The sequence below is a fragment of the Adiantum capillus-veneris genome, chromosome 11, assembly GCF_014529385.1.
Source record: "Adiantum capillus-veneris isolate H3 chromosome 11, ASM1452938v2, whole genome shotgun sequence".
NCBI classification, from domain to species: Eukaryota; Viridiplantae; Streptophyta; class Polypodiopsida; order Polypodiales; family Pteridaceae; genus Adiantum; species Adiantum capillus-veneris.
In genome coordinates this window covers 100,814,214-100,833,276 of record NC_140941.1, presented here as the reverse complement: position 1 = coordinate 100,833,276, position 19,063 = coordinate 100,814,214, and the positions used below count along the sequence as shown (strand labels likewise).

Below are 19,063 nucleotides of genomic sequence, written 5' to 3'. Positions count from 1 at the left end.
ACTCAGCAGGGGTCTCAGGTCCAGATGCCACACATGCAGAGTCAGAGTGTTCCTTGCTGTGACGGTGTTGTTGGTGCACACCGCCATGGTTGTGTTACTAGGCGTCCGGAGTTCACTTCAGGGCAGGTGCTTCCATCGGCTGTGCAGCAGATGGCTGCTCCAACCACAGGAAGCCAAGTTATGTAGAGCACAGTCCAGCAACCGCATCGTTACACAATCGATCTGATGGCTCCTCCCAATCCGGATACTTTTGGAGCAGCAGTGGCGACGACACTTTCCCTTGGGTGACAAGACTGCGCTCTTGCCCCACCTTTCATTGTACATATAGTTACTTTTGCAGTTTCATTCAGTGTTTGGCTCACCGAGACGGTGACCAGTCTTGTGGCGGGCAACCTGTAGCAGGCTACAGTGTCACTTTCAGAGGACACAGTTACAGTTAGTACAGTTGGTCTGGTCTGTTCACACTGGACAGACACTCTGGGCAGTGACACGTGGTAGGGATACGGATGGTGGCCTAGTGGACATGTGGCCAGGTCACACTTAGTTGGCTGACATTTATGAGCCGTTGGTGCCTCTTTATGATTGTATCTATGAGTAGTAGCCGTTGGGTCATCTTTCATGGATGGTCTGGTCGTCGTCTGGGTAGCGAGTCTTACACAGAGCACCTCGGCACTCACCCGGCACATCTGAGCCTCGACACCTCCATTTGTACTTGTGAGTCCTGGGCTTGAGCTGAGTGTGCTGCCACGCCAGAGTCTGTACACGGTTCTTTGAGATAGTCGAGTCCACATGTTCTGGTCCACTGTTGTGTCTCTGTTGCTCGGTTGTTATCCATTGTTTCTGTGTTTCATTCTGTTTGAGTGAGTTTCCATTTGTTTGAGTGAGATTGCCACGCACATTGCACTGAGGGGCACCCACACTGTAGAGAGCACGGCACATTATCCACGCTACAGTTGTGGTCGTCTCGATCTCCCCAACTCTATAGCTCAGTCAATGAGAGTACCACTGGTGTGTATGGGTGGGAACCCAGCTCTATGGTGGTGGCGGCCCCTCTGCCTCTGTGGTACTCGGACTGAAGAAATCTGAGATGCGTCTCTGGGATTGTCTCTGTCTATGCACTTTCAATAGAGAGTCTCTATGTTTCTGTATCTCAAGTAGAAATAATCCGAGACATCTCTGATCCTGATATTTCATGACTATCTAACGAGTCAAAACCATCTCTAAATAAACAGTGAAAGCGTCCCCGAATCTCGTAGTAGACTGTGCAGTGACATATGAAGTCTCTGGCTCTGCATGGCATAACTGACATATCCTCCTGTCTACTGGTATGCCTCTGAATCTACCTATCTCAATCCCAAGCTGGTGTGAAGATGTGCGTATCTGGCCTATGGCACATCGTAACCCATGAGATAGATGTGTGTCCATGTAGCTGGGCCGTGTGACAAATCCGTCTGTCGTGAATTGGAGAAGATGTCCTCTATAGACAGCCCTCTTCATACCCAGCTCCCGTGATAGCTGTATCCATGTCCTCCTGGTATCAAGCTGGATAAGATCCTGCTGAATGAGTCTAGTAATCTCCATCCGTGTAAGAGCCAAAGATGGTGCATCAAGAGAATACTGGAAAGGGGGCAGCCTGTCCATGCTGAAACCATGCCTCTGAAACCATGAGCTCATCTGTGCATACCAACATGATGTATCTCCCTGTAATGCCAGCTGTCTGGATGACTCAAGAGCAAGCCTAGCATATCTGTCCCTGGTGGTGTCCCATAAGCTGTGTACAAATGATATTGATCTGGTAAGTGCCTCAATCTCCATAGGTGGGGCAGCCAGCTCCGCTCGTAACTGAGGTCTTGGCTCTAATTAGCCTAGAAATCATAGATACCAAGGGCCTCTCCATATTACTCGATCCAACACTGTCAACAGATGGTCCCCAAACCTGAACCCCGTACTGCATAACTGAAGCGACCAAAGTGTCGAAGAGCCAGAGCTTTGTTCGAGGTTCCTGGAACTGAACCTGCGAACAAATCCTCTCTAAACCGCCTAGGGCTGCATAGGCATGAGTCAATCTAGTGTTTGCTGCCACTTTCAGTGCGAACCTCGGTTCACTAAAGACCACCCTAAGATATGTGTATGCATCAGTGTACTCCATACTGTTCTGACCCATATGTGAATGTAGGTGCTGATCTCCTGACCCACTGTGGCGTGGTATTAAAGACCATGACCTTGGTTTTACCAAGGTTGACAGACAATCCACTATCCCGTGCAAAACTATGCAATGCGTCCAAATGTCTCTGCATACCCTCTGGTGAGTTTGATATCAACACGATATCGTCAGCATACAATAAAGAGGGATCCATGTCCCTGCAAGCTAAGCACCTCTATCTCCTCCTCTGTCAATATAATAAGAGACCTCATCAACATACATACCAAATAAAGTAGAGGACGATGGGCATCCCTTTTTCACTCCGATAATGGAGTGAACTATGTCAGATATCCCCTCTGGTGTGCGTACATGACCCATCACCGAACTGTACAATGCCATAATCCCCCATATCAGTTCTGTGGGTAACCCCAATTCCATAAGTCGGCGCATCAATCTGGCCCTCGGTACTGTGTCAAAAGCTTTGTGGAAGTCCAAGAGCTGCAATATATCCGTTTACCATGTGCTCGACCCTCCTCAATGATAGCTCTGAGTGTAAAGACATGATCTAGTGTGGAGAAACCCCTCTTGAAACCAGCATGTCCAGGTGTATGTATGCCCATAATCTCTGCCCAACTGCTCAGCCTATGCTCAAGGATGGATGCATACAACCGTGCCAATGTGTGTCCTACCATGATAGTACGGTAATTCCCCGGCATTGTGGGGTCTCCTGTCTTGAAGATAGGTACAATAGTAGACAATCTCCAAGACTCAGGAAAGCCCTCGCACATGATACGGTTGAACAACCGTGCAAGCATCTCTGCCAACAATTCCCGAGCATGTATAATGTGCTCTGCTACCAAACCCTCATGATCCTGTGCCCGTCTGGTCTTCATCCTGTCAATGGCCTCCTTTACCATCTCAGAGGTAAAGAAGGTGCTCGTAGCCGGACATGGCTGTGGTGGATCTGGTAGTGGTTGTTGTCCAAGTATAGTGTATAATGATGCTGCATACTGCCCCCATATCTCTGTAGAAGTAATCACTGGTGGGGGAGACTGCTCATGGAATAGACGCCAAGCCTCTCCTGAATCTCTACTAAGGAAGAGTTGATATAAATCCTGCTCCATCTGGACCAAGAAAGCTCGCTTCTTCTGTCGTACTAGTTGTCGTGTAGCAATACGAGACTGTCTATAGGTGATCACTCCCAATGCAAGCTATCGTTGGATCTGAGCTCTCCTCTGTCGACACTCCTCGTCATAGTAGCTGTTCTGAGGCATGTGCTCGGAACGTCTGTGTGTGTTTGTGTGTGTGTGTGTGTGTGTGTGTGTGTGTGTGTGTGTGTGTGTGTGTGTGTGTGTGTGTGTGTGTGTGTGTGTGTGTGTGTGTGTGTGTGTGTGTGTGTGTGTGTGTGTGTGTGTGTGTGTGTGTGTGTGTGTGTGTGTGTGTGTGTGTGAGTGAGAGAGAGAGAGAGAGAGAGAGAGAGAGAGAGAGAGAGAGAGAGAGAAAGAAAGAAAGAAAGAAATCTTTATTAACGTCTACTACAGGCCGAACTCGACCTATGAGACAAAATCGATGTACAACTGTCAATGCCCTCTGCGTGACCAGAAAAAGGACAAAATGTAACATGAAATAAAATAAAATAGGACTAAACTAGTAGGATAGGAGTGATGAGTGGAGTGGGGTGGAAGATGGAGCACTAACACTAAGGGTATGTGAAATATATGCGTAAAGGTGTACAAGAATGCAATGCAAACTAGCTAGCTCCATCCAATCCCATAATGAGGATGTAATATGTGATACATAGGCGATGGCGAAGTAAAAATCCCTTGTAGCATGATCTCCGGATGTAGATGTAAATGAGCGATCTGCTCCTAGATACGACGCTGATGACGAGCCCGAATCTCTGTAATCTCCCTCTCATGTAGTACAGGTGTCTGGTAACCAGGTGCTCTCGGTCTCCGTCTGGCTCGGAGGTCCTCAGCTCGCTGGAGGGTAACCCCCTCTTGTGTCGGCATATGCACTGTAGTAGATCTCTGAAAGAAGTCAGTGAGCTGGAGCTGCCGTCTCTCCCTCCTTGTAATAGGATCCTGTAGTAGCATCTCCCTATGACGTTGTATCTTCGTCAAGAACTGGCCAAATCGGCACTGGTATATAGACTCCATGATCTAGCGTAGTATGGGGTGTCCACTGCACAAGGAATTGTATCTGTCTCTGATGTCACTGTATGCTCTGCACCTGCATACGTAATGCTCCTCGCTCTCAACCTCCTCCTGACATAGTCTGCAGATCCTCTCTGCTCTAATGACCCGTGCCGCTCTGCCTGCCTCAATCTCAAGCTAGTGTGATGATACTTTGAGCTGGCCAATCACCACTCGGGCACTGTGGGGCATGTATACATCCATATATCTAGGCCTCTGGATAAACCCATCCTCAGAGATGCTCAAAAAGGAGTCTCTGTAGTATAGCATCTTCATGGGCAGGGGCTGGTGGGGTGTGATCCAAGTCACAGAGAGAGAGAGAGAGAGAGAGAGAGAGAGAGAGAGAGAGAAAGAGAGAGAAATGAAATGAAATGAAATGTTATATTAACGTCTTCAAAAGGCCAAAGTGACCTATGAGACCAGAAAGTTACAATGTGGTGGATCTGATACAAAGTCAGAGTAACAGAGAAAGAAAGATTTTTTAATGTCTATAGGAGGCCGAAATCGGCCTATGAGACAAATCAAAGTACATGGGGTGGGTGTCCTCTGGATATCCTGTGAAGGATGAAAAGGTACAAAGCAAAAATAGCTATCCTGTGTAAGGACTGAGAGAGGAGGGAGGTGTTACAAGGGTGGGGTTCTACAAACAGGGGAGAGATGCAATCCTATATGCTGGGGTATATACAATCATGAAAGAAATGCTATCATATCTCTAGCTCCATCGAGTCCCGTAATCAGGGTGCAAGACATGATGCATGGGTGGGTGAGGTGTGAACAATCCCCGTAGGATGGCGGCCGGATCTGCAAAAGCCCGGATGTGCTAGAGATCTGTAGTAGCGCTCTTGGATCTCCTGGATCTCTCTCTTGTGAAGTCGGGGTGCCCTACGCCCATGGGGACGTGGACGTCTGCGAGCTCGGACCAGATCTGTAGTAGCGCTCTTGGATCTCCTGGATCTCTCTCTGGTGAAGTCGGGGTGCCCTACGCCCATGGGGACGTGGACGTTTGCGAGCTTGGACCTCCTCAGCCTGCTGTAGAGTCACTCCTCTCTAAGTAGTCTGGGATGGTGGTACTATTGTGCCCCTCTGGAAGAAATCTGTAAGCTGTGTTTGGCGCTCGTCTCTCACGACTGATGATGTCTGAAGGAGAGAGTCCCGGTGCTGCTGTGCCTCTATGAGTAAGCGGCCGAAAAGTCACTGGTCTTTGGACTGAAGAATCTGGTGTAAGGTGGGCTGCAAACAAAGTCGGATATCTGCCTCTGCTCCCCTCATATGCTCTACATCTGCACACAAAATGCTCCTCACTCTCAATGTATGCTATGCAAAGTCTGCATATCCTCTCTGCCCTGGGGACATGTGCAGCTCTCCTTGCCTCAATCTCTAGTTGGTGTGATGATACTCTGAGCTGTCCAATGGCGACCCGTGCTCTATGTGGCATGTGGACATCCATGTATCTCGGTCTCTGGATGAAACCATCTGCTAGGATGGTCAGGAAGTGGTCTCTGTAGTATTGCCTCTTTGTAGGAAGAGGCTCTCTGGGTGTGATCCATGTCTCTCGGATGTATAGCTGCAAGAGATCCTGTCTGAGAACTCGATTCCTCTCATGGTGTGAGAGGCGTATGTATGGGGAGTCAAGATCATATTGAAAAGGGGGCAAGTCTGTGATGTCCAAGCAATGGGATGTGAACCACTCTGTGACCTGTGAGTACCATGCTCTAGTGCCCCCCTCCTGATGTAGCTGTATCGATGCCTCGAAAGCTCTGCGTGTGAATCTGTCTGGTGGAAGCTCTCGCATGCGCTGGATGAGCAAACTGTCTGGAAGAGGGCGTCTACTAGCATCGAGGGTGCCGCTAGCTCTGCTTTGATGATGTCGTGTGGTACTGATGGTTTGCTATGGAGCAAACGAGAGATCATAATGATCTGTGGGCGCTCTATCTGTGTCCAGAGAGATGCTGAGAGTCCTGGTCCCCATACTGCGGCAGCGTACATCATGGCAAGTGTAACTAAAGTGTCAAAAAGCCACCCCTTGGTGCGGGGCTCCTGGAACTGGGCCTGGTGGCATCTGCGCTCTAAGGTGGCCAGTGCTACATATCCTCATGTAAGCCGGTCTCTGGCTGCCTGGGTCATGGAAAATCTGCCCGTGGTGCCAGTGAAAGTCACTCCCAAATATACATATGAATCAACTACCTCAACCTGTCCACCTGCTACCATGAGCACTGCTCTACTCCGGACTGTCCTAGAGGTGTGGAAGATCCTGACCTTGGTCTTGCCAAGGTTCACTGTGAGCCCTCGATGTGTGCAGAAATCATCCAAGGCGTGTAGGTGGCTCTGTAGTCCCTCCTGTGTCTCAGAAACTAGAATAATATCATCTGCATAGAGCATAATATGGACTGGTGTACCTGCCAAGTCGGAGCCTGCCCCGTCTGCTCGTAGGATGTAATCTGCTATCTCGTCGATGTAGAGGCCAAATAGGGTCGGGGAGAGGGGCCATCCTTGCTTCACACCAATGGTGCTAGCAATGGGGTCCGATACTCCACCTGGGCACCGCACTCTACCTATGACCTGTGCATACAAAGAATGAATGGCCCATATCATCTCAGATGGTATCTGTAGCTCCTGGAGACGCTGAAAGAGTCTCTCTCTAGGGGGGGGGGGGGGGGGGGGGGGGGGGAGAGAGAGAGAGAGAGAGAGAGAGAGAGAGAGAGAGAGAGAGAAATGAAATGAAATGTAATGTTATATTAACGTCTTCAAAAGGCCAAAGTGACCTATGAGACCAGAAAGTTACAATGCGGTGTATCTAATACAAAGTCAGATTAACAAAATAAATTAAACTAGGATAACAAAATATAAATACTGCGGAATCCTAAACTAAGCTGATAGGTGTGAAAGGTGAAAGGCATGAAATCTGTGAACTAAGCAGTACAATGGTAGACAATATGGGAGGGAAGTAGAGATCTATCTTCATCTGCACTCTGGACGATGAAAAAGTATGGCTCGAATCCTTTGCTGTAGCCTCCTTCGAAACTGTGTAGCTCCTCTTCTCCATCGGGGTCGTCTAGATCTCCCTAGCTCCAATGCTCGGTCTATGAGAATGCCAGTATTGCGGGCAAACCTCTCCACTGTTGGCTGCTCATCTGTCTAATCTTCTGGGTGTACAATATCTAGTGTAAAGAAATCTGTGATGTGTCTCTGGGGTTGTCTCTCTCTAGCTCTCCTCAGTAAAGTTTCTCTATGCATGTGTAACTCAATTAGATATATCCCAAGACATCTCTGATCCTCATAACTCATGACCCTAGATAGAGGCCCAAAACCTTCTCTGAATAGACAATGAAAACGGCCTCGTATCTCATAGTACATTGTGCAATGACATATGTAATGTACCTCTGTCTCTGGCTCTAGATGGCATAAGTGGCATATCTTGCTATCTGCTAGTGTCACTCTGAATTTGCCAGTCTCAACCTCAAGCTGATGTGAGGACGTGCGTATCTGGCCAATGGCACAACGTAAACCATGAGAAAGATGCGTGTCCATATAGCTAGGTCGAATCACAAACCCATCCCCCGTGAGGTGGAGAAGATGCTCTCTATAGAAAGCCATCTTTGTGCCCAACTCCTGTATCGGCTCTATCCATGTCCTCCTCGTGTCTAGCTGGATCAGAACCTAACAAATGAGTATATTAATCTGTGCCCGCGTTAGAGACCTCCAGGGTGCTTGTAGAGAGTATTGAAAAGGAGGCAACCTGTCCATGGTGAAACCGTGTGTCTGAAACCATGATGCCATCTGTGCATACCAGCGTGATGTATCCCCATTAAGAGCTAATTGTCTGGAGGACTCTAGAGCCAACTTGGCATATCTATCTCTGGTAGTATCCCACAGACTGTGTACAAAGGAGACTGATCTGGTAAGCGCCTCAATCTCCATAGGGGGGGCAGCTAATTCCGCTCGAATGATATCATGCGGTACGGAAGCCTTGGCTCTATTCAACCGAGAGATCATAGATACCAGGTGCTTCTCCATACGCCTCCAACCATCCTAGCCTACAGAAGGTCCCGAAACCTGTGCCCCATATAACATAGTAGAGGCAACCAAAGTATCAAAGAGCCATAACTTTGTCCTAGGTTCCAGGAACTGAACCTGCGAACACATCCTCTCCATTCCTCCCAGAGCCGCACCAGCTCTAATTAGTCTAGTCTCTGCTGCTCTTCTCAAAGGAAATCTCGGCCCAGTAAAGACTACCCCCAGGTAAGTGTATGCATCTGTATACTCCACAATCTCCTGACCATATTTGAAAGTAGGTACTGATCTCCTGACCCATTGCGGTGTGGTGTTAAACACCATAACCTTGGTTTACACACAATCCACTATCCTCTGCAAAACTACGTAGTGCATCCAAATGTCGTTGCATACCTTCTGGTGAGTCAGATATCAGCACAATATCATCAGCATATAGCAACAATGGGATCCACGTCCGTGCCAGCTGGGCACCTCTGTCACCCCGCTGTCAATGTAATCAGACACCTCATCAACATACATACCAAATAGGATAGGAGACAATGGGCAGCCCTGTTTCACTCCAATATTAGAGTGAACTAAATTAGATACCCCTTCCGGAGTGCATACATGTCCCATCACTAATCTGTACAAAGCCGTAATCCCCCAAATCACCTCTATGGGCACCCTCATCTCCTGTAGTCTGCGCATCAATCGAGCTCTTGGTACCATGTCAAATGCTTTGCGAAAATCCACAAAGCTACAATAGATCCGTCTCCCATGTGCCTTGCCCTCCTCAATGATGGCCCTGAGTGTCAGAATATGATCAAGAGTGGAGAAACCCCTCTTGAAGCCAGCCTAACCCTTTGCTCGTACACCCTCGCCCTCTGCCCAATTACTCAAGTGTTGCTCCAGAATAGATGCATACAACCGTGCCAATGTGTGTCCAACCATAATAATGCGGTAGTTTCTAGGCTCTGTAGGGTCACCAGTCTTGAAGATGGGCACAATATTAGACAACCTCCAAGTCTCAGGTAATCCCTCACACATGGCACGATTGAACAACACTGCGAGAACCTCCATCAGCATATCCCTGGCATGTATAAAGTGGTCCATTACTAGACCGTCATGATCATATGCCTTCCCGGTCCTCATCCTATCGATGGCCCTTTGTACCATCTCAAATGTAAAGAAAGTGCTCGTAGCTGGGCAAGGCTTGGTAGGGTCTGGAAGGGGTTCCTATCCAGGAACCGTATATAATGATGTCGCATATTGGCCCCACACATCAGGTGAAGTAATCACTGGGGGAGGGGAGTCCTCATGGAAGAGTCGCCATGCCTCTCCTGAGTCCCTACTCAAGAACATCTGATATAAGTCTCGCTCCATCTGAGCTAGGTAAGCTCGCTTCTTCCGTCGCGCAAGGCGTTGGAAAGCAATCCGAGACTGTCTGTAAGTGATGACTCCTAAAAGTAGATCCCTCTGAAGCTGGGCTCTCATCTCTCTGCACTCCTCATCATACCAACTATTCTGGGGCATGCTCCCAGAATGTCGTCTCTTACCCGGCTGAGTGTGTGGGTATGCCACTGATGCAGCCCCATGCAGTGTCTCAGTCAGTAGAGTGCTGCACTCCTCCACTGAGAGGCTTGTACCATTTGTGCCAGTTGTGCCTTCCAATAGACGGTCCCAGATTTCCTATGTATAAACGAAATCAGTCTCTGGTGTAACTGTATAGCGGGTGTGTGACCTACCTCCCGATGTCTAGATTGTACTATACTGAAACTTAACGGACAGTGTCAAGAGAGCATGATCTACTGCTATGACCACTGGCCTGGCTCCCACTGTGAAATCCTGAATGCAGGGGACAAAGCTCGGTTGTGTCATAACATAATCCACTGTATTGGCCCCATGTCTGTGTGGAAAGCATGTGAAACCGACTACTCCAGGAAATAGCTATAAGCCATTAAGTATGACTAATCCATGTGTAGGCGTCATTTCCATGAGGTATCTCCCATACTCCATCTACTCTCTGTCATCTGAGCATCTGTCAAGTCCCAACTCACCCACATCCAGCTCTCTAAGCATCTCATCTGAAGTGTCATAGAAGACTGTCTGCGAGTTGCCCGTTCGTGCATTGAAGTCCCCTAGGAGAATGATATCACCATCCCTAGAAAACTCCCATATGTCATCATCTAGAATAGAGAAAGGCGACTGCCCTCTTGGAGGAAAGTAACATATGGCAATATATAGCAATCGACTTGTGTCAGCTCTCAGTCTCACCCACATATATCTAGCATGATCATCTCTTCGTACAATATGCAGTAATGGTTGTAGTTCCTCTCTGAATAGCACTACTACTCCTCCTGAACCTCTACTCCCATGCTGAGATCTCACATTTGTCCTGTGAGCTGTCTCCCATCTGTATCCCACCACATGTGGCATCACCTATCCAGGGGCCTGATGAGTCTCTGAGAAGAATATAAGATCCTTGTCTTTGAAACTGTCCTCAAATGCACCCACGTCCAACCTCATAGACCCATTACAATTCCAGGTAGCCATCTTTAGTGTGGTCCCATAGGTCTCGCACCGTCATGCAGTGCGCCACTCCAAAATCACCACCCGTCCATCTCTGTAGAATGCTATCTTTCCCTTCTCCCTTGCCGCTGTAATCTCCGGCATTACTTCTCTCATATGTGCGAGCTGTGAGAGAGTCAGGTCATCACCGAGGAAAATACCTGTCTTTTGGAGAGTAGGCCTCTTCCTCAAGAATTCCTTCTTCCCTTCCAACGAGGGGAAACGTAGTATGAGAGCTCTCCTCTTTGAAGACTCTCCCGTGCCATCACTTTTCTTACCTACCCTCCATGCCTTTGTGTGCAAAGGCTTCTCCATCCCCGTCATGGATGTAAGGCTTGTGACCTCTTTCTCCACATTGTTTATGTCCTTGAGACCGGTCACTCTCACATGCAATGCTCGCATCCGCCTTCTTTGTTCCTCTTCGAGGGTCATGTTGATAAGCCTCGGTGTACACGGAGTTTCTTGACCTCTCCCTTTCTTGGCGACCTCAATCCATTTTTTGGCCTCGTCCGCCTTTTTCTGTGTCCTTGTTATCATCTCCGCCCATGAAGATGTCTTTGCCACACTTAGTTTCTCTTCCTCTGTGATCATCCTGCCTTGTTCCTTGATTTCCTCTATTACCGAGGACTGAAATTCACCTTCCTCTAGTCCACTGTTTACTCTATCAGCAAGCTCCTGTATTAAGGGCTGAGACTTCCTTTTTGAGTGTCCATATCTCGGCGTTTGGGTTCTGCTGTTTGAGGGTTGAGACTTCTTCTTTGAGTGTCTATATTTCTGCGTTAAGGCTCTCTTTCTCCTTCTTCCATTGTGCGCCTTCATTGAATACCATCTGAAGGAGGTTGGCCTTCTCCTTCCACCACCCTTCCATCTCTGTTTCCACTCCTTCATTTCCCTCTCCATATGTGTCATCCGCTTATCCGTGAGCATGAAGGTTGCCTTTGCTCGCGACTTGCAAACAGGTGAGACATTGACGGCTTCCGTGTCCTATGCAGGGGAGATTGTTTCCATGTTTTGTCGTTCAAGAGATGTATCGGGCTCACTTACCATTTCGCTCATAGAATTTTCCACTGAATCCTATGCGTATAATGTCGCGTATGATGCCCAGCTGAGCTACACGTATCCTAACTCGTCACTCTATTGTGCTGCTGGCGGAACTCTAATTCGAGTTGCTGTGCTGCTAGCAGAACCCTAATTCGTCACTCTGGCACCCTAATTTAACCTGCTGCGGCAGACTTTGACCTGATGTGCTGCAGCGTCTGCTTCGCCATTGCGACTACTGCTCGCGCGCTGCCTGGGAGAGCTCCTGCGTGCTCCTGGGTGACTGTCCTTTGGCTGCGCCTTGCTTTATTCAGCCTGCACCCTGCTACAGCCAGCATGCGTTTGGGGTTCCACACCTGCACGCTGCTCACTACTACACGAAGAAGCCCCGAACCCTACATGCGCGCAAATCAGTGCAGCGAAACCCTAACCCTGTTGCACAACCTGGCTGGCCTGTGCAAATCCTAGCTGGCTGTGGGCAAACCTGTTACGTAACAGACACACACACACACACACACACACACACACACACACACACACACAGAGAGAGAAATGAAATGAAATGAAATGTTATATTAACGTCTTCAAAAGGCCAAAATGACCTATGAGACCAATCAGTTACAAAATAGTGAATCTAATACCATGTCTGGGTACAAAAGAACTAGAAAAGAACTAGAAGTGGAACAAAATACTACTACTACTACTACAATCTAAAACTACGTGGGTGTAGCAGCTGATACAATAGGTACCCGGTAAACTGGATGTAACAGTGTGTGAAACAAAGATGGAAGAAATGGTGAGGATCCATCCTCATCTGCACTCTGGATGTCGAGAGAGTATGGCTCGAATCTTCTGTTGTAGTCTCCGTCGATGCTGTGTAGCTCCTCTCCTCAGTCGCGGTCGTCTGTATCTCTGTAGCTCCAATGCTCGGTCGATGAGAGTGCCAGTAGTGGTCGAATGAGTGTGGGACGAGCTCTGCAGTGGTGGCTGCTCCTCTGGCTGTCCCATATCTAGTGAAAAGAAATCTGTAATGTGTCTCTGGGACTGCCTCTCTCTAGCTCTCCCCAGTAAAGTGTCTCTATACCTGTGTAACTCAAGTAGATATAGTCCAAGACATCTCTGATCCTCATAACTCATGACCCTAGATAGAGGACCAAAACCCTCTCTGAATAAGCAGTGGAAACGCCCCCGTATCTCATAGAACACTGTGCAATGACATATGTAGTGCAACTCTGTCTCTGGCTCTCTCTGGCATAATCGGCATATCCTGCTGTCTACTGGTATCCCTCTGAATCTACCGGTCTCAATCTCGAGCTGATGTGAGGATGTGCGTATCTGACCAATGGCACAACGCAAACCATGAGACATATGTGTGTCCATGTAGCTGGGTCGAATCACAAACCCATCTCCTGTGAGGTGGAGAAGATGCTCTCTATAGAAAGCCATCTTTGTGCTCAACTCCTGAGGCGGCTCTATCCATGTCCTCCTGGTGTCGAGCTGGATCAGGTCCTGACGAATGAGTCTAGTGATCTCCACCCGTGTAAGAGACAGCGAGGGTGCCTGAAGAGAATACTGGAAAGGGGGCAACCTGTCCATGGTGAAGCCATGCGTCTGAAACCATGAAGTCATCTGTGCATACCAGCATGAAGTGTCCCCCTGTAGAGCTAACTGTCTGGAAGACTCAAGGGCCAATCTAGCATATCTGTCTCTAGTAGTATCCCATAGGCTGTGCACAAAGGACACTGATCTGGTAAGCGCCTCAATCTCCAGGGGGGGGGCAGCTAGCTCTGCTCGAATGATCGCGTGAGGTACGGAGGCCTTGGCTCTAATCAATCGGGAGATCATAGATACCAAGGGCCTCTCCATACCTCTCCAACCATCCTGGCCTACAGAAGGTCCCCATACCTGTACCCCATACATCATAGCTGAGGCTACTAAAGTATCAAAGAGCCATAACTTTGTCCGAGGTTCCTGGAACTGAACCTGCGAACACATCCTCTCCAAGCCTCCCAAGGCCGCATAAGCTCTGGTCAGTCTAGTCTTTGCTGCTCTCCCCAAAGAAAACCTCGGCCCAGTGAAGACTATCCCAAGGTAAGTGTATGCATCTGTATACTCCACAATCTCTTGACCATACGTGAAGGTCGGTGCCGATCTCCTGATCCACTGCGGTGTGGTGTTAAACACCATGACCTTGGTTTTACCAAGGTTTACAGACAATCCACTATCCTCTGCAAAACTGTGTAATGCATCCAACTGTCGCTGCATACCCTCTGGTGAGTCAGAGATCAAGACAATATCATCAGCATATAACAACAATGGGATCCACGTCCCTGCCAGCTGGGCACCTCTATCACCCTCTCTGTCAATGTAATCAGACACCTCATCAACATACATACCAAATAGAGTAGGAGACAATGGGCAACCCTGTTTCACCCCGATAGTGGAGTGAACTAAGTCAGATATCCCCTCTGGGGTGCGTACATGTCCCATCACTGATCTGTATAAAGCCATAATCCCCCAAATCAACACTGTGGGCACCCCCATCTCCTGCAGTCTGCGCATCAGTCGAGCTCTCGGTACCATGTCAAATGCTTTGCGGAAATCCACAAAGCTACAATAAATCCGTCTCCCATGTGACCTGCCCTCCTCAATGATAGCTCTGAGTGTCAGAATATGGTCAAGAGTGGAGAAACCCCTCCTAAAACCTGCCTGTCCCTTTGCCCGTACACCCTCACCCTCTGCCCAGTTACTCAACTGCTGCTCAATAATGGATGCATACAATCGTGCCAGTGTGTGTCCAACCATAATAGTGCGGTAATTTCCAGGCTCTGTAGGATCACCTGCCTTGAATATAGGCACAATAGTAGACAACCTCCAAGTCTCAGGTAATCCCTCACACATGGCACGATTGAACAACACTGCAAGAACCTCCATCAGCATATCCCTAGCATGTATAAAGTGCTCCGCTACTAGACCGTCATGATCGTAAGCCCTCCTGGTCCTCATCCTGTCAATGGCTCTCTTTACCATCTCAGTGGTAAAGAAGGTGCTCGTAGGTGGACATGGCTCTGTAGGATCTGGAAGGGGATCCTGCCCAGGAACCGTATATAACGATGTCGCATACTGGCCCCACACATCAGGAGAAGTAATCACTGGGGGAGGGGAGTGCTCATGGAAGAGTCGCCATGCCTCGCCTGAGTCTCTACTCAAGAACAACTGATACAAGTCTCGCTCCATCTGGGCCAGGTAAGCTCGTTTCTTCTTTCGCACAAGGCGCCGGAAAGCAATCCGCGACTGTCTGTAGGTGATGACTCCTAAATGAAGATCCCTCTGAAGCTGGGCTCTCATCTCTCTGCACTCCTCATCATACCAACTATTCTGGGGCATGCTCCCAGAATGTCGCCTCCGATCCGGTTGAGTGTGTGGGTATGCCTCTGATGCTGCATCATGTAGTGTCTCAGTCAATAAAGTAGTGCACTCCTCTACTGAGAGGCCTGGAGCAACTGTGCATAGACGATCCCAGATCGCCTCTGTATAAACCGAGTCAGTCTCTGGTGTAAATGTATAACGGGTGTGTGACCTGCCTCCTGATTTCTGGGCTGTACTAAACTGAAAAGATACGGACAGTGTCAAGAGAGCATGATCCACTGCTACGCCCACTGGTCTGGCTCCCACCGTGAAATCCTGAATACAAGGAATAAAGCTCGGCTGTGTCATAACATAGTCCACTGTACTGGCCCCATGTCTGTGTGGAAAGCATGTGAAGCCTGCTGCTCCAGGAAACCGCTGTAAGCCATTAAGTATGGCTAGCCCATGTGTAGTCGTCATCTCCGTGAGGTATCTCCCATACTCAGTCTGCTCTCTGTCATGTGAGCATCTGTCAAACCCCAGCTCACCCACATCCAAGAGAGAGAGAGAGACGAAATGTACTCTGCGTATCCCTGCATGAAAACCTGGGCGCAGACCCTGTCGTACGCTAGGGTTCGCTACTGTCTGCAGGGACCCCTTCAGCCTTGCGCTCAGCAGCCCGCCAGAGAGAGAGTTGTCCTCCTCACTGCAGGGAGACCCTCGCACTCAGCCCGCCACAGAGAGAGGCCTCGCGCTCAGCAGCCTACCAGAGAGTGGGCTGCCCTCCTCGTTGCAGAGAGACCCTCGCGCTCAGCAGAGAGAGAGAGAGAGAGAGAGAGAGAGAGAGAGAGAGAGAGAGAGAGAGAGAGAGAGAGAGTAAAAAACAACAAAAAAACAGAAGAAAACAGCAAGAGACACTTTTGAAACCCTACAAAACAGCAAAAAACAGTAATGAAATACTAAACAACAACAAAAAATAAGCACAATTTGAAAATCCTAAAAAAGAGGAAAAACAATTTGAAAACCCCAGAAAACAGCAAAAAACAGTTTCAAAACCCTAAAAAACAGCAAAAAAAGTCCGAAAACCCTAAAAAACAATGACAACCCTAAAAACACCTTTCCCAGTTGAGAGAGAGAGACAGAGAGAAATGAAATGTTATATTAACGTCTTCAAAAGGCCAGAATGACCTATGAGACCAAACTGATACAAAAGTGGTGAATCTATTACAATGTCTGGGTACCTTAGTACTAAAGTACTAACTGTGAAAAGTGTGAAAATAAATGTGAAAAAACTAAATACAAAGTATTAAATAAACTTCTTAGGAGCATTCTGGGTGTCTGGCTAGAATGCTTCTAATCCTTTGTTGTAGTCTCCTCCGGTGAAGTGTGCTTCTGCATCTCGGTCGTGGTCGTCTCGATTTCCTAAGCTCAATCGCCCTGTCAATGAGGGTGCCTTTGGTCTGAATGTGGGTACTCCTTTGTGCTGGCTGCTGGCCTCTTGCTTCTCCTTCCACTGTTGCTTCTCTCGATCCAAAGAAATTTGTGATCTGCCTCAGAGGCTGTAGTGCTCTTTGTCTTCTCATTAGATTATCCCTGTGCCGATGTAGTTCCAGTAGGTACAAGCCTAAGCATCTTTGATCTTGGTATTGCATGACTCTATCTAGAGGTCCAAAGCCTTCTTTAAATAGGCAATGGAAATGCCCACGTATCTCATAGTATACGGTGCAATGGCATATGTAGTGTAATTTTGTCTCTGGCTCCATTCCGCATAACTTGCAAATTCTTCTCTCAGGTGGGATTCCCCTAAATCTCCCAAATTCAATTTCCAGCTGGTGTGAGGATGTACGAATCTGACCAATAGCACATCTCAAACCATGAGACAGGTGGGTATCCATGTAGCTCGAGCGAATCACAAATCCATCTTCAGATAGCTGTAGGAAGTTTTCTTTGTAGTCGGCCATCTTCGTGCCCAATTCTTGTGTAGGGTCTATCCATGTCCTCTTAGTATCCAACTGTATAAGATCCTGACGGATGATTTTATTAATCTCCGTTTGTGTAATTGCCAGTGATGGAGCCTCAAGAGAGTATTGGAAGGGGGTTAATCTTTCCATACTGAACCCGTGTCTCTGAAACCACGAGGACAGTTGCGCATACCAGCATGATGTATCCCCCTTTCATTGTTAATTGTCGAGAGGATTCGAGGGCCAGTCTAGTATATCGGCAATTATTTGTATCCCACAAACCATGTATAAAGGACACTGATCTGGTAAGAGCTTCAATTTCTATCGGAGGGGCAGCTAGTTCCGCTCAGGTAATTGAGTGTGGTACGGAGGCCTTGGCTCTAATCATTCGGGAAATCATAGATACCAAAGGTCTCCCCATTGACTTCCAATTATCCTGATCCACAGATGGTCCCCAAATCTGGACCCCATAAAGCATAGCCGAAGCCACCACAGTATCAAAGAGCCAAAGTTTTGTTTGTGGTTCCTGAAACTACACTTGTGAACACATCCTCTCCAACCCTCCCAAGGCCGCAGAGGCTCTGGACAATCTAGCATCCACTGCTTTCTTAAGAGTAAACTTCGGTCTTGCAAATACCACACCAAGGTATGTGTATGCATTTGTGTACTCTACTGTATCCTGGCCATATGCAAATGTAGGTGCCAATCTCCTAACCCACTGCGGTGTGGTGTTAAACACCATAACTTTGGTTTTACCCAAGTTTACCGACAATCCATTGTCCTCCGCGAATTTATGTAATGCATCTAGCTGCCTCTGCATTCCATCTGGTCTTTTCACGTCTATTAGAGGCTGAAGTTGGCCTTTGAGACAAATCAAATATATATGTGTGTGCTTGCTATCTATCGGGGAAACAAAGTAACAAAATGTGGTCTTGTGGTAGGGGGCAATTCATGGGAGGCTTGGATACAAGATACATGGTATATGAGAGGGGGGTATGCGGGAGCTCTATCTGTAGGGGTAATGGTGCACATCTATATGCTCAGGGATTGCAATCATGAAGTGCATGAAGCTGATTAGCTCTATCCTATGTCGAAGTGGGGGTGTAAGATTTAATACATGGGTGGGTGTGGTGTAAAGGCTGCGCGTATGATCGTGGCTACGTTTGCCAACATCTGAGCAGATCTCTTCTGGGCTGCCTGTTGGTGGAGAGAGAGAGAGAGAGAGAGAGAGAGAGAGAGAGAGAGAGAGAGAGAGAGATCTTTTTACGTCTATTAGAGGCCGAAGTCGGCCTATGAGACAAATCAAATATACATGGGTTGTCCTCCATCTATTGGGAAAGGACAAGAGTACAAAGTAACAAAATGTGATCCTGTGGTAGAAGGGGGAGAGACTCAACAGCATACATGTGTGCTTCATGTTACATTCTTGTTCATGTTTGGAAGTTTCTCCATGGTCATGAAAGTCACGACTCATTGTGGACATTCTGTCTTTGAAAAAGCTGACTTCCCCTGGTGTGTATGGTGGGCAGGATGCTATCAAAGATATTGAGTAGCAGTGCTGGATTTGAACAGACATGGGCCTTTCATTTTCTGCTTTGCAATAAGGCGGCTAAAGAATTGCCAAAATTTCCTTCAGAATCCTGTATTGTCACCAATTATTTATGTGCTGTAAGCCAAATTCCAGTCCTGGAACAGAAGTTTCACACATTCCTGTTTCAGTTTGAACCAATTGTATAGAAAAGTACATTCATATAAGTTGCTGTTCTCTTTAATGTGATTCCTCGGTTCTGTTGCTGTCTCTTTTGTAACCATACATAAAA

At 47.9% G+C, this 19,063-nt stretch overlaps 2 protein-coding genes and 1 pseudogene across 3 annotated transcripts in view; 1 reads left to right on the top strand and 2 right to left on the bottom strand.

Annotated features, from left to right (window-relative positions):
- Positions 1 to 19,041, top strand: part of LOC147447729 (uncharacterized) — a 188,635-nt gene extending 169,594 nt beyond the window's left edge. For both annotated transcript variants that reach the window (XR_015189634.1, XM_086523446.1), the window contains one exon: positions 18,773 to 19,041. Coding sequence is in view for 1 of the 2 variants with exons in the window: in XM_086523446.1 (XP_086379572.1) it covers positions 18,773 to 18,796 (24 nt within the window). In the remaining variant the exon portion in view is untranslated. The remainder of the gene's footprint in view (positions 1 to 18,772) is intronic.
- LOC147447731 (uncharacterized) lies at positions 1,033 to 6,434 on the bottom strand (annotated as a pseudogene).
- Positions 12,516 to 15,935, bottom strand: LOC147447730 (uncharacterized). Its single transcript, XM_086524398.1, has one exon. The coding sequence runs from the start codon at positions 15,760 to 15,762 to the stop codon at positions 12,745 to 12,747; it is 3,018 nt and encodes a 1,005-aa protein (XP_086380524.1). The 5' UTR covers positions 15,763 to 15,935; the 3' UTR covers positions 12,516 to 12,744.
- Positions 19,042 to 19,063: the final 22 nt, after the last annotated feature.

Bases quoted from the DNA above. Each gene is read 5' to 3' on its own strand.
- LOC147447730 (XM_086524398.1), bottom strand. From the start codon at position 15,762: ATGACGACTACACATGGGCTAGCCATACTTAATGGCTTACAGCGGTTT.